Source organism: Catharus ustulatus, chromosome 1 (assembly GCF_009819885.2).
Source record: "Catharus ustulatus isolate bCatUst1 chromosome 1, bCatUst1.pri.v2, whole genome shotgun sequence".
Taxonomy (NCBI): domain Eukaryota; kingdom Metazoa; phylum Chordata; class Aves; order Passeriformes; family Turdidae; genus Catharus; species Catharus ustulatus.
In genome coordinates this window covers 19,839,093-19,854,741 of record NC_046221.1, presented here as the reverse complement: position 1 = coordinate 19,854,741, position 15,649 = coordinate 19,839,093, and the positions used below count along the sequence as shown (strand labels likewise).

Sequence of the window (15,649 nt, the reverse complement as noted above, 5' to 3'; positions counted from 1 at the left end):
CAGTCATTGCACTCTTGAAGTGATGAGTGTACATAAACAACTCTTTGGCTTACGAAGAGAAATAGAAAACAAAAGGGAGGGGATAGAGGGGTGTGTGTATGTGGGTGTGTGTGAAGAGAGGCTGCTTCACCCAAAAACACAGGGAAATTCTGGGGGAGAGGGAGCGGCGGACGGGATTTAGGGGGCTGGGGCGCTACTGCAGTTGTCATCCGCGAAACTGGCGCACGTTTACACAGCAACTTTTGAACGAGCGGCCGGCTTTGGGCCGGGCTCGCCCCGTCCCGCGGACGGCGAGGCTGCGGCGGGGCCGGGGGCTCCGTGCCGCCCTCAACGGGACCGGAGGCTGCCGGCGCTCGGGCAGCGATCCACCCTTCCCCGGAGCCGTGCTGGGACCAGGTGCCGGCCCGGCAGCGCCTCCCGGGAGCGCCGTGCGGAGCGCGGCCCCGCAGCAGCGCCGGCACAGCCGGGGGAGCCCCGGCGCCTGCGCCCCACCGCGCTCTGCGGAGGGGGCGGGGGGCAGAGCGAGGGCGGCCGGGACCGGCCTCAGGCGAGACCCCTGCCCGCCCTTGCGCGGGTGAGCTGCGGGCCGGGGGAGCGCCCGCCCCACGCCGCTGCCCTCGGCCCCGCACCAGCACCGCCGGCCGCGGAAACCGCCCCGAAACAGAGAGAGAACTTGTTCGTCCGCCCGCGCATCCTCTCCCGCGGCGCATCTGCCCGCCCTCCCGGGTCCTGCTCCCCCCGTGCTCGGGGCCGGTCCGCTGGCTCCGGCTGGAGCATTTCCCCGCTCGTTTTCCCCGGAGCGGTTTAGTCGGTAGCGGTACAGCGAAGAGAGACTCCGTCCCTCAGGCACCCTGCCTCACGCTGCGGGGGAAGGGAGCTGGGTGGGGGCAAGCCAGGAAGGGAGGATCTCAGTGGCTCTCCTAGAATCTATCAGCAGGCTGCGAGGAGGGAAGAGTTTGGCACTTCGCAGCGAGGCTGGGCTTGTTTTCCCTAGCGGTGATGCCGCTGGAGTGAGAGCGGCGCGGCCGCGCGAGTTAGGGGCACGGAGCCCCCCCACCTCCTTGCAGCGCCCCCCAGACCCGGTCCAGCGCCTCCAGCCCCAGCGGCTCGTCCCTGCCGCCCCACTGCATGAGCGCTGCTCCGAGCACAGGGCGGCTCGGCGCCTGCTAGCGCTGCTCTCCGCCCCCCCGGACTTCCCCACCACCGACGAGGAGCGGCGCGCACCCCGCACCCGGAGAGTTGTCTCGGCAGGCTCCGTGCTATGGCGAGGCTGCGGAGAAGCAAACTAGCTGCTGGATTTCTATTACTTTTCCAGTGCCTGAGCGAGCGCTGCCAGCTCGCCGGCGGGGAGACGCCGAGGCAGAGCCGCGGTAAGCGAGGCCGGTACCTGCCGGGCGGGGCCGGCCCGGCTCCTCCGCGGGGCAGCGCGGCCGGGCCGGGGTCTGGGTCTGGGGCCAGGGCCGGGGTCTGGGGCCGGGCCGCCTCCGCAGCCCCCGCGCTGTGGGCTCTGCCGGCCGCTCCGCGGGCCGCGTACCCGTTCGGGGCTGGCTCCCCCTCCTCCGAGAGAGGCCTGGGGTCCCGGCTTCTCATCCTTCCCTACCACGGCTTCTCCGGAAAGAGCTCTCTATGACTTCATTTCTTATTTTAATGAGAATTCGGGAGTTTCCTCCTTTAATGAATCTGCCCCGCCATCACTGACTGGGGGCCGGTGTTGTTCCCCTTCCTGGGGTCCTCGGAGCCTCCTTCCCAGCCATGTAGGAGAGCCGGGAAGGGAGGGACGGAGCCCCCGAGCCCCCGGGAGAGGCGCCCCGAGCCTCCCCCTCCCGCGCCGGGGCCCCTGCTCTGCCGGCAGCGAGCCGGGGAGGGATGGCAAAGTTTCCCTGCAGATCCTGCCTGGGAGAGCTAGCGGGCACTCTCCTCCCCCGCGGAAGTCAGTAGCTTGCAGCCTTCCCTGGAAACTAGGCGCTGAGAGAAGGAAAAAGATAAAGGAAAAAGCCCCACGGGCCGTGGGACCTGTTCGTTCGGAGCGAGAGGCTCTGTTGACTAAGTTTGCTTGTGAAGTATCAGGGTGCTCCTGTCAGTCCTGCTCGGAGACACCTGTTAATGCGTGACACACGGCACCTGTAGTGCTTTCTCTTGGGCCACTGTTTCCCGCAGCATGGGGTTCCCTTTTGATCGCTAAAGCCTTCTGTATCCTGCATTCCTGTGCTGTGGAGGGGGAAGCTGCTAAAGGAAGTCTTGGCACATTTGCGGATAGTGAGAAAAGTCGTGGGGTTTGTGTGTCAGGGGACCTTTCAGCAGCAGATTCCGGCTCACAGGTATTTTCAAAAGCTGTGCCTGTGTATTCGAAATGCCAGCTAGATTGTTATCAGATGGAACACGCCCACCGGCTTCCCTGCTGCAACAGAACTGCCCCTTCTTCCTTTCCTTAAAGGTTTGACACGAGTGTGAGAACTTTTGTGGTCGCTGTGTAACTGACCCGAACAAGAGAGCCTGGGCAGTTTATTTCAATGTCCAGTGAGATTATGCGCTAGACAGAGCCGGAGTTTCCCGGGCAGGGGCCTACCACTGGGTTATGGAATTGCTAAACCACGGGGTAGCTCAGCAGGTTGCCGGGGCTCACATGTCACTTGGGGCCAAAGGGAAAAACCAGGAGGAGAGTTTTCATGTGCTGCTGCAAACCCCATGTTGCTACACTCAGGGCTGTAGGCAGCAAATGTTGGTATTTGTAAATGTTAGTTATCAGGAGGAAAAAATATGTAGTGGTGATATTAGAAGAAGACAATTGCAATCTTGTGTGGTAGTGGACTGAACTCACAAAGTTTATTATCTTCTAGCCAGTGTGTCCAAACAATAAGATATCAGTGCTGACTAAATGAAGTATAATTTGTCAGTGGGCATAAAAACACCACACATCCCTGATTTAGGCTATTAGGTTGTAGTAGTCATCAATGTCTGTACCAGCAGGTGCTAAATAGAAGGTTTACCAATGGATTATTTATTCATAAATCATTTAATAATGCCGTGTGTCTTCCTGAATGTGATATGAAGTAGGAAGGAGTTTATAATCAGTCAAATATTATTTTGATATTTAATACATTCTGAAAAAAATATAGCAAGTAGTTGTTTTCTTCAAGTAGCAGGATGGGCAATCTGAAGTCAGTTTTGATATCTAGATTTTTATAACTTTGGTGTCTTTTCAGCAGTTCTTGATTTAAAATTCTGTATTATGACAGTAATAATTAAATGTCATTTTCAAAATCAGAGTTTTATTTCCTTGTTTGTTTGTTTGTAATACTGCAGCTATTTGGGGAAAAGAAAAAAAAAGGCAATCATAGACTGTGTCTTATCAGTGAGAAGAGGAAAATATGCAAAGCAGAAATTCAACTTCAGGTTCTGTGAGTCAAGATTTTAAAAGTGATGTTTTGAAGTTCTACTTTATTTAGCACCTGCTGTATCCCTTTGGATAAAACCTTTAAATAATAAATATTTGAGGTAGCTGCAAATTCTTAGGGGAATGCTGTTTTTACCTTTTTGTCAAATGCTCAGTGAGAAACACCTTATTGAAAATGAGTGGAATAACAGTACCAAGAAATGGAAACATGTAGTAAGCCCTGGCAGAGCTGGAGCCAGGGAGGATTTCTGAGGATGCTACCAAAGGGATAAGCTCTGGAGATGGGAAAAAAACGCAAAAGCGTTTTTTTTCCCCGGCTTGTTAGAATTATCTTACCGCAGAAAATCAAGTCGGACCAATTCAAGTGAAATAGTTTTCCAGGCATGTCGGAACTTACCTGGCTGCCCCCGGGGGTTTCTAAACCCAGGGTTTTGTGCGGAGTGCGAGGCTGAGCTGGCCGGAGCGGGGCAGTCCCCGCCAGAGGGCGCAGCGGCGGCCGCGCACGCCCGGGCTCTCTTGCAGCATCCCTCCCTCCCTCCCTCCCTCCCATCCATCCATCCCTCCCTCCCTTCCATCCATCCCTCCCTTCCATCCATCCCTCCCTTCCATCCATCCCTCCCTTCCTCCATCCCTCCCTCCCTCCCTTCCATCCCTCCCTTCCATCCATCCCTCCCTCCCTCCCTCCCTCCCTTCCATCCATCCCTCCCTCCCATCCATCCCTCCCTCCATCCACCCGCTTGCCTCTGGGCCCACACAGAACTTCCCTTGTGCTGACAAAAATGCTAAAAATCCAGGACGGAGGTTCCTAAACACGAGGTTTGTGTGTATGTATGTTTTACAGTAGCCAAACTGAGTATGACATGAATTAAGTGAAGTGAAACAGACAGTCTCTTGAAAGCTCACAGAACAATTAAGGCTTCCAGTTGTGTAAGTGAGAGCTCACTGTTGAAGTGTTGCCACAACGTCTTGAAAGTGTTATGTTCTTTTGCAAATGTCATCAGTCAGAATTAGGAGGCTGTTATTGTAATTTTTATTCTGTCAAAATATGTTTCAGAATCCTGATATAATTTATATTCATTGAAGTTCTGCTGTCTCCAGAAATCAACATTCAGAGCAGGGGTAAAATTATATTTATAGGATAAACTGCTATTAAGGTGTGTTTATCTAGCATTTATCTACTGCTGAAATAGTAACATTTTATGTATTGCCTGAGTTTTAGTCTGTTAAAAAAAAAATCCATAACTGAGACCAAACTTTCATCATTGTGCTTTAGGACCTTTGGCTTTTATCTTAGAAGAATCAAAAGAAATACATTATTAGAAATATGTATATCAGGTATATTTTCTCTGTTAGCATTTAAGTATATTTTTTTCTGTACTTGATATGTAAACAGGGACTATTGGGTTAGAGAATCCTAGTGACATTTGAGAGCAAATCCTATTTTCATATCATATACATTTTACTAAGATTTCTCTCTAAAGTAGTCGTCTCTTTTTTTTCAATTTTCATACTGCTTCTTCCTCTTTTTTTGGTGCTTTTTGTTTTTATCATTTCCTCTGAAAGAGTGGTTTGAAATAGTGCTAGTAAATAGTGGGTAAATTAAGACTATAATGAGGTTGACTTAGGTCTTAAATTCAGTTTTACAGAAACTCATTTCCACAGATTTAGAGTAAGATCAATACTCATAGTTCATTGAAAGTTTAAAAATCCCGTGGGAAAAAGTGTTTTTGTTTGGCTCTGAATATTTCTGTTCAGAGCTTATATCCTCATGCAGGCACCTAAACTCCAGCAAATGCTTGGCTCAGATGTTAGGTTTTGTCTGACATGTAACTTGGAGCTGATGATAAATAACAGGGGAGCTATCTCTCTACAGTGTAAACAAATGTAGTCAATGAAGAGAAGGTCTTTACAATTAGAAAAAGTTTTTTGTCTGGTCAAAAATTGATTAGCAACACATACAGGCCATTCAGAGGAAAATCTTGTAACATCTACTGACTTACTGAATACCAGATTCTGCTAAAAAAATGCAGTTCAGGAAGGCTGTTTCCTTTCAAAGAGACTCCTGAGACCATGAAGGAGGTAGATGAAGAAATGCGTAGTATCAGGTGATGAGAGACTCCCTGAGGAGAATAGTCACAGACCTTAGTATTTTTCATTAAGGACTTTTTGGCAAATTTTGGTGGAGCAGTGCTGCAGGTCCCTACACCTGCACAGACCTCAAGAGATGGAGCCTTGGACCTGAAACTTGTGTTTCCTGCAGGACTGCTGTGCAGTGATGCCTGGAAAGTTGCATTGCTTTGAAGTATGCCAAATACAGTTATCACATGCTGTGTTGCATCCTGCTGGTTTTTCTCCACAAAGGAGATAAAAAATTAATATTAAAATAAATAAAAATAAAAGCATCCTTTGACCCTGCTTTTTATAAAAGTCATTATGGTTTCATTGGACTGTGTGAATTACTGCACAGTTCTGCTGCTTGTAACCTTCAAAGCCTTGGAAAAAAGAAATCTCTGTAGCATACCCAGTTTCAAAACTTACTGCAGTCTGTTAGTCTGAGAACACGGCTGGGGTCACTGGTGTTTTGCATTCCCAGTGTGGTTCATGCTTCCTAGGAAAAATGAATACCAATGGAATTTCAGGCAGCCATGGTTAAGGTAATCTCTCCTGAGGACTCTCTACAGAGGGAACAAAGGTAATTTGATGGGAACATTTACAATCCAGTACAAGGAAATGCTGTAAGCTTGCCAGCAGTGTGGAATTATATCCAACTTCTAGGTTTGATGGGGCCTGAGCTGGGAGTGTTAATGCGGTGCAATTGGCAGATGCTGTATTTACTAAACTGGAGAATTGCATAATCACAGCAGGAACAAGAAGAACCTATGAGTGTGCTTTCTATGGAGAAGTATGCAGAGGCCATGCTAAGTGCACATGAGGATTGTTTTTGGTTGTGGCTTCTCAGAAATGAGCATAAGACATTGCCCTGAAGTAACGTCTGTGAGTGCTGGGGGCTGTGTCTCATCATGGAACACTTCCTCTGCTTTCTCCTCTTCCCTGTTTTTTCATCCAACCAATAAACTTAACTTCAGTTAGCACTCCAAGCAGTCAACATTGAGCAATCAGTTGTGCTGAGTGTCTGGGTTTGAAGGAGGGTTTGTGTAACCTGTTCATCTCCCTCAACCAAAGGGCAGTGTGTTGGAGTGTTTCTGAGTTGGATTTGACCCAACCTTCTGAAACAGGCAAATGCAGCAGGTTCTGAAGCCAGATCCAGGGTCACGCATATTGCTTGAGTTGAACACACAGTTTCAAAATTAGCATCTTGATGGGGTGATACATCAAGAGAAATGTAAGAATTTATATGAAAATAGGTACAAGACATGACAAGAATGATGCATGTGCTCTACTCGACCATGGTAAGATCCCAAGAGACATATTTTCTTCAGTTTCAAGCACTGCACTTTAAAAAATATATGGACTAATTGAGGGCTGTCATGTGAAGGGAAAAAGAAAGAGCACTGTTATAGAGTATAAAACTAAGAGATGACATGGTAACGATCTTAAAGTGTGTAAAAGGCTTCCTCAGAGGAGGGAATAACTTGTCTTCAGCAGCAACTAATGACTGAAATTGCAGTAAGGCAGACTCCTATATGATAAGGCTAGAGGAACAGATTATCTCTGAGTAGTCTTCATCACTGAAACAGGTTAGATAAACATACGTTCAAAATGTCATTCTGTCAAAAAAGGCAGCTGTTCCTGCCTTGGAGCAAATGGCTGGGCAATGTGACCTTTCTAGGTTTCACCCAGCTATCTGGAATCATTATGTGTGGATAGCTTTAAGTACACAGGGGTTCACCTTGAACTCTGCAACTAGATAAAATATAAGCATGAATTCCAGTGCTCACATAGCTTGAGGCCTCTAGCTCTCATTTCCAATGATATACATGACTTTAATGTGATTACAACATATACCTTCTGTTCAGGACATTTAAAATGCTGTTGTAGTTAGTGTTCTTATGTCATGAAATAAAGCTTTTAAAATCAGATTTTGTACCTACTTATTTAGAACATTTACCTTTTAATATGAACACTGTCTAGGTTCCATTATAAGCAGATAATTTTTTTAAAGATATTCTCATAGTGACTTTTTTGGTCTTTAGGCAGAATCACTTATCTCATGCCATTTTGTTCAGTGTACAATCTTTGACATGAATAGGAAGAGTTCCAGAAAGGGAATATATAAACCTTTCCATTTAACCTTTCTCTGGCAGTGTTTCAAATATATGTTATGTCAGAGTTGATGCTACGATCTCCATTCCTTTGCTTTACAGATGTAATTGAACTGTGTCAAAGGGCTGCTCATGTTTCAGGGATGCAATGCCATTTGTAGTATTTACTGAAGCTTTCCTTAACTGCTGTCATAGGGCATGTTCTCTGGGAAGTTTCAGCTGCATGTTTCTGCTTTCCTGTGTGGGTTAAAAGGACTCTCCATTTGAATTTGCAAGCAAAACAGTGCAAGTAAGCAATTCAACCTCAGCCCCCAGGATAGAAACCCAAGGCCTTCTGTGAGGAACTTCTTTGTGGCAGAACAGGTTTCAGAATTCCTGGGTCCATCCTCTTCTGCCCCATCCTGAATCCCCTCCTTGCCCCTCCTGCTTGTTTCAGAGATTGCTTCCTCCTCACTTCCATGCTCTAGTTCAGATGGATCAGACCTGTTTTGTTAGTCAAATGGGATTTAAAAAGAATCAGAAAACACTCTATTTCAGAAGTGGTAGTGGAGGTGAAAATAAAATTATAAGGAAGATTAATGTAGTATTTGGAAACCTCTGAGCATTATAAATCCTCTTAGAACAATATAAAAACTCTGGAAAAGTAGAATAGCTGAATTCTGTTCAATATTACTAAGTGTTATGTAAGTTTAGTGAAAAAAAGTTCAAAGAAAAAACTAGTGGAAATTTGAAAATTATGTCAAAGTTGATATATTCTTGTCAAGTATTACACTGACAAGTGACAGAACAAGTAGTTGTGAGATTTTTGTTTTGATGATGATAAAATATCTCATTTAAAATTTTATATGGGACCTTTAGCTTAGAATTTTTCTATTATATGTAAACACAATTAAAAAGCACTTTGATTTGAAGTTTATGTGTATGTATATTTACATATTTTTAATTTAATTTCGTACAACAGGCATTGACTATTCACTTTTAATCTGAATAAGATCAACATTTTGATGAGGGTGGGAAATTAACTTTGTAGTCATCTGTAATTGAGACTTATTGCTGTTGAGAATTTGTCTGTGTAAGCCCTGTAAGAGCAGGGCATTTTATCTTGTGAAAAAAATTACTTTTATTTGATGACAGGAAAGGTGAGAATAGCTGAAAAGAGCTGCTTTCTTGATCATCCTGCTAGGGTTTTGGGGTTTTGAATTTTTAACTTTATAGTATGTTTCTCATTTAGGTTCCTTCTTGGTTAATAAGATATACACGAGGCAACAAAATTAAGAGAGAGCACATTTTTCAGATTGCAGCTGCTGTAAAGATAATAGATTTTACCTGCAGTGAAGGTATTTATGGACTAGAAGTTTAGCATTTGGTGTATTGCAGAAACCTGACCTCAATATCAACACAATTTATTACTGATTCCTGTTTAAACTTATATATACACTGATCTAAATTGTAGTCTCAAATTAAATGGTTAGCATGAATCACCATTATAGATTGTCATCAGTTCTGGTTTCTGTTTACTTTTTATTATGTTTGATTTCATGTTCTTTTTAAAAAAGTTTTTATGAATGGAGTGTAATGCAATGCTTTTTAGTTTATTATGCAAATCCTGCAAGACTTAATAATTAAAATGTACAGTCGTAAGCTGTAGAAGTGCATGGCTTTTCATGTTTACATTCAGCCACAGAAACCCAAAGGGTTCTTTCCCCTGTTAAACATCACACTAAGCAATAGTTTTCCGAATGCATCAGTTTCCTAAGCATCAGTTTTCCTAATGTTAATGAATTTATCCTTCCCAAACTTTTCCTACAAGCTGCTAGAGACATTTCTGTCTTTCCAATACACAAATGATACAATAACAGTAGTAAATTGTCCTAACAATTTCTTACCTAGGACAGTATAGCTAAGAAGGGATTACTTAGGTCAGCAAGTATTTCCTTGAGGTGAGAAGCAGCTGTGTCACGAAAGTCTGTTCCACATGCCCCCACAGGCTATCAATAAATGTGCTTCACTTTAACAACCTTTGGGCACGTGGTAAAACTGCAGCTGATCCAAGTATAATGTGCCACAGAATGTAACAAGGGCATTGAGTTTGAGTTTCTACATCAACAACAACAAAAAATTAATTCTAGCATGCTTTGTTGGAAGGCTTATTGGTCCTTATCTGGTTTTGCTTAGCCTGTTATTCCATTTATTTTTTGACTTCATATACTTGACTTTTTCAGCCCCATGGACAATTACATGGACAATGATTGCAGAGTTGGTAACCCTGGTTTTGATTCAATTCAGAGCCGTTTTCTAGAATAGCATTAATGACCTGCAAAATTACTCTTCTTAGAGAAAACTTGTCCATTTGAATGGAGGAAAGAAGCTACCACTGTCTTTTGTCAACCTCTTGATCTCACCCCATACACCTAGAAAGCAGCGTGGTGTTTAAAGGGAGGAGGGATTATGCTCCACCTCAGCTGAGATGCCTTTGGGTTGCCGTTCATGTTGTGTTGTGCTGCAAGCTTGGATCCATCTTGTGTTCTTAATTCTGTCTAGGTGCTCTGATGTTGACCCCCAAACTTTTGAGTCCCATCACTTATCAGCAAGCAATTTGTAGCCTCTACTTCTCCACTGCTGTTTTCAGACCACACCTGTCTTACAGCTTGCTTGATTATTCCCAGAGTGAGATATGTGCTTTCTAATCATATTTCTTATTCTTGGAAGACCTTGTAGAAGTCAGATAATATCCTAGTTTTACGAATAAGAAGGTGGTTTTAAAAAATGATAACTGTGTCAAAATTAAAGATTCCTCATTTGTGTATGAAAGTATGAGTTGAATTTTCTGCAGTAGCAGATCTTTCGAGTTTCCGCTTTGTTTCTTCAAATTCAGGGGTGTCGTTTCTCTCAGCATTCTTATCCTTCAATTCCCTAATCTCAGGTTTTAAATCCCAGTCAGACCTCTGATCAAGTAACCTCTCTGTCTGGGAAAAAAATCCAGTTTAGAGTTGACCAAAGGCTCTGATTAGTGCAGAGACCACAAGGCTTAATCTTGGACTGCTGTAGATTTTGCCATTTCTGATATTCATTTCTTCACTCAGGCTTTCATCAGGAGGGGGGTTTTCCTCTCAGCTGTTTGTAGAACATATCCCAAACTGCAGCATTTTATAGTCTAGTGTGATAAATTCTTTTCCTAAACACAAGCATGTCTGAAGGATAGACAAATAGAGAAATACTGGGTCAGATTTCTGCCAATTGTTTGGCACATTGACAATTTGAAAAGACTCTGTCCAAATCTTTTTGGTTTTGCCAATGAGTTATTGGAGAGAAGAGAATGATGGTGTTCCACAAACTGTAAAATTATTTTTCCTGTAATTAAACTTTAAAAATAACAATCCAGATTCAGAAATTACTAGTCAGAAGGAAGAATTCCAAAGCATTCAGTTTAAAACCCTGCTGACCAGAATGCTTTTATTGCTCAAAAAATTTATCATCTTAAGAAAACAATCATTGCAAAATGTAGCTTATTATTTTGCCTTGATAAATATGACAGCAGCCTTTACTGGGACTGTATCTTCATGACCTTTTAGGGAAAAAGATTATTGACAAATGGTCTATAACACATGTATGTACACATTGTCCATGTAAATACTGTGCCTCTGATGCTATAAATCGTGCTGAAGTTTCCTGTAGAGAAAGTATCTTGCTGAAAACAGAACTGATAGATCAGCAGACTGGTGCCTTTCAGCATGTGTTGTTTTATCACTGATGCTGGGTTTTGTTTGTTCTGCAGACAATAGTGAAAAGTTAAAAAAGCTGTATTTTGAAAAGCTGTTATCTTGCAAAGTATATGAGTTTCCCTCCTCCCAAGTAATATAAAAAGAGATTTACATTATCATTTAGGTAGTAGATCTAATAGAGTCATCAGTGAGGGGGGAGGGAAACCCAACAAAACAGCAGAAGAAAGCAACAAGAACAATAAAACCAAAAAGGGGGGGAGGGGAGAGGACAGGAGGAATGAGGGGAGGAAGCAGGAGGAGCAGCAACCCACCAAAAATAACAAACCAAATCTCAAAAGGACTGCACACTTTGGAGCATTTGGAGTTGCATATCTAGGCTTCAGTTATGGAAAACTTCCCTTATTTGGAAATGTACTTAAATGTCTTTTTAACAGTATCATTCTATACAAATGGTGTCCTACACATGAGTGGACTGGAAAAGATGTAGGTTTTTAAGATTTTCGTCTGATCTTGGACTTTGGAGTGTAGCTGACCCAGAAGTCCCAGGACATGTGCAACAGTGGTAATAAATTTTGCAGCCCTGTTGCAGATCCTGAAATGGTTTGAGGAGAAAAGGATCCTTCAACAGGCAGAAAAACAATGACCTCCCTGTATTGTTGCAGTAGATAACAGCCTCTCTTCTAATGCACGTTGCATTCTTCTTTAAGAGCTGGGCACTGGGATTTTTTTTTTTAATATGATGTGAAAGACACATTCAGGAGATGCACAAACTAAATATTCACTTAGATTTTATGATCTGTCTCCAAGGGACTGAAATGTGGCCTGAGCTTGAGTAGCAATAAGCACACATGGTTCACATCAAATTTAAGTGTAAACACTTACTACATGGTGCTTGTTGAATGCAAATTTATGGTTTATTGTTCTGCTCTTTACACAAAAGCATTGCTGTTAGCTCCAAGGGATGACCCAGAGATGTTAATGAATCACATTTTTATCCCTAGGCATGTATAGATGATAAACTGAAGGTAAGGTCTTCAGAATAGGAAGTTATATCTAGCTTTATCTTCAGAAGTTTGCACTAGTTAGAGCAGGTTATAAAATTAGATTATTTCTTTTAGCTTTAGCTTTGACCTTCTCATGCCTGTATTTGAATTTCATTATTTTATCCCTATTCTGCTGTTTTATGGCACAGCTCAGTGGGGGTGCATACTAAGCCAGCATTCCTAGTGAAACTTTAAAACTCAGAGAGATTGTCTAGTGTTTGGTTGTATTTTCTGCTGTCATAATTATGTTTTATTGATCATCATAAATCCTTTGTAGTTTTAACTTCATCTCTCTACCTGAGAGTCAGACTGATGTTAGTACAGTTGTAGAGCCAGCCAGGTATGCCTCTCTTTCCAATAATCTATTGTTTGGAGATCTAAGGAAATTTTTTACTTTTAAGTACAATTCAAATCCATTTTGAGGCTTGCCATAAAGTAGGAGAAGGCAAAGGGAGAAAAGATTTAAAAGATTTAAATTCAATATAAAAAGGAAAATAGTTGCTACCCTTGCAAGTATCAATTTGGCACAGCACTTGAAAATGTGACTGAAGTGTGTGCTTGAAGAGAAGTGCATATGTAAAGCCTTCACCAGAATGACTCGTGCTAGAACATGCTGGTAGGTGTTGCTAAAATGTTTATAGGGCCTTCTATAAGTAGAATTCAATTTAGGGAAAGAAGTTATATTCTACCCTCACATGCTTCCACACAGCCGCAGTTGACTCCTAAAAGAGCAGCTTGAGCCAATTTGAAATGAGTCTTTAGCCCACAAAGCCTTGCCTCTAATTCTGTAGTGTGCTCAGCAGTGCTCAGTGCGTGTGCTGTATGGCAGCGTGGGATCTTTGGTCACAGTACAGCTTGGTGCCACTTTCCCACAGGCAGTGAGCATGGCTCGTGTGCTCCCAGGAAGAGAATGAATGAATGGGGGGATTTTTACCTTGGTGTTGAAAACCTGCTCCACATCTCAAAGTTGTTCATTATACTCTTAGAAGGCATTCAGGATTTGGAGGCGGAAAGGATCTGGATGCCTGTTTCTTTACTGATATTTTTATTTGTATTATTTATTTACAATATATGATAATTTAATTTGCTTAATTCAAAAGGTAAAGAAAGTACATCTGGTTTCAGAGTGCTTGAGACTCTTGAAATGGGAAAAAGAGAAGCAAGCAGAGGAGTCCATGAGTTGACTGTGAGAACTATGAGAATATTTGCTGGGCAGGAATGAAAGACCTGATTCAGTTCTCTCTATACGTTTTAGCAGCCGTATTAATTCTGTGGGGCTATTCAGCCTGAAAGTCTAGGGAGAGAGATCAAAACATCTGTGTGAATTTAAAAAATAGGTTACTTTGAGGACAAATATTCTGCTTCTGTAATTTAAATCTGTAGGGAGCCAGAGAGTGAAGAGAGGAAAAGATATATTCAGAATCTCTATAGAGCTCTATAGAGAAGCCATGTCCTTTTAGGGGAAAACGCTGCATTTGCTAATCTAATTTGGTTTCTCTTCCAGTATTAAAAAGTAATAATTTAAAAAATAAAATAAGAAAAAAAATTGTGCCTTTTCCAATTCTGTTCTCCTGAAAATCACAGAATGGAAGAGAGAAGTGTCTGTTGCACAGTTTAAGGAATGTTAGAAACTTCTAAATTATATAGGACAGGTAAACTGGGAAGGAAAGCTTCCTAACTTTTATCTCCCTGCCAGGTGACTGCTATTATCAATGGCTGTGTTGTAAAAAAAAAATACATGAGGAATGAAAAGACTTTTTGTCTGGGTCTGTTGGGCTATGCTTCTGGGCATTCAGGAGCTTCCTTTTTCATCACTGAACACCTGTTTGAGCCAGGCATCACAGGATGGGGGAAGCACTGACCAGGAAGGCAAAGTGGGACCCTTCTGGTCTGTGGCATTTCTTCAAAGGTCCAGTTGTTTCCATGTTCTCTAAACATGTTTTGTGAGGGAAAATGAGGAAAAAATTTGAATAATAGTGATAAAGAAAACTGCAGGCAAAGTTCACTTCGCCCTGTGGTAATTTCCTCTATATTTCCAGCTGTACTGTGGCAATAGTGGTTTAGCTTGTAACTTGCCAGAGGAGCCTCTGACCATCCTTGAGGCAGTAAATCCCAGCAGAAAACACCAAGTTATAACCTAAAATAATGCTTCATTAAACGTGGGATGCTGAATTTAAAAGATGTTCCTCTCTCCTTGCACATCCTTCTGCGATTAAGGGCTGTATTTCCTTAACTTGTTAACTGATATGGTAGATCTTTTGCCTTTGTTTGCCCATTGCTCCAGTCTTCAACATTACCAGCAATCCTAAAACATGTTTCTGGTCAGAGGTGCCCATCTTCCTCAAGTTGTTCTTTTTATTAATAACAAAGCATCTCTGCTCTTACTCACTTTGGATTTTGACACCTGCCAAGGTATTAGCAGGAAGTTCATTGAACTATGCCTGTTCCTGCTGTTTATATTCAGGCAGCCAGCTGGCATTTGATAGCCATCATTCTACATACCCAATGAAAACTTCCATGTACATTTCATGATTTGAAATCATGACATGTGCTTTTTCTCCCTCCCATCTTTCTTGGTTTTTATACTATTTGTGCTAGTAATGTATTTTACTTAGCATTTGTGGATTTAGAATGGATGGATTTAAATTTTGAAATAACTGTTTATAATGTTTTCCACAGGTTTCATCATCGCCATTTATTAAAGTTGTTCTTAAAGACGGATGGATTTAGCAATAAAACTGCCACATCTAATAACCGTTATTATTTATTTTCATTTTACCAAAGGAGCACCCGAGTATTGAATGACTTGCCAAGATCACACACAGCAAATTTAGTGTAGAAACAAGAAAAAATTCCCAGTTTTAATTTGTGTTTTTATGTTTAACCTTCAAAGCAGACACCGTATGCTTTGTAGTGATGGAACAACAAACTTGAAATTTATTATACAAAAATTACTCACTAAAACACAAGCCAATAGCATCTTTACAATTTCTGTCAGAACTCCACCATCCTGCCAATAGCTCTTGAACTTCCATTTAAATATTTGGCAGACCAAGACTGGTTTTTTACTCTCCCTGTCTGCAAGATGGCATTCAAGCTTACTGCTGAGTAGAGTTGCAATCTCTTAAATTACGGAATCTGTTTTGCTTCTGTGAGATACTAACATATGCTTTAAAAGGAAAAACCCTAAACAAATCAATTACAACAGAAACAGCACCAAAAAGAAATAAAATCCACAAAAAGAAATTTGCCAAAAACAAAAAAAAA

At 42.5% G+C, this 15,649-nt stretch overlaps 1 protein-coding gene across 1 annotated transcript in view; it reads left to right on the top strand.

The window, feature by feature from the left end:
- Positions 1-666: 666 nt before the first annotated feature.
- Positions 667-15,649, top strand: part of PLXDC2 (plexin domain containing 2) — a 260,986-nt gene continuing 246,003 nt past the window's right edge. Inside the window, exon 1 of the mRNA XM_033078799.2 lies at positions 667-1,370. Within this exon, the coding sequence (XP_032934690.1) occupies positions 1,262-1,370 (109 nt within the window). The 5' untranslated portion in view covers positions 667-1,261. The remainder of the gene's footprint in view (positions 1,371-15,649) is intronic.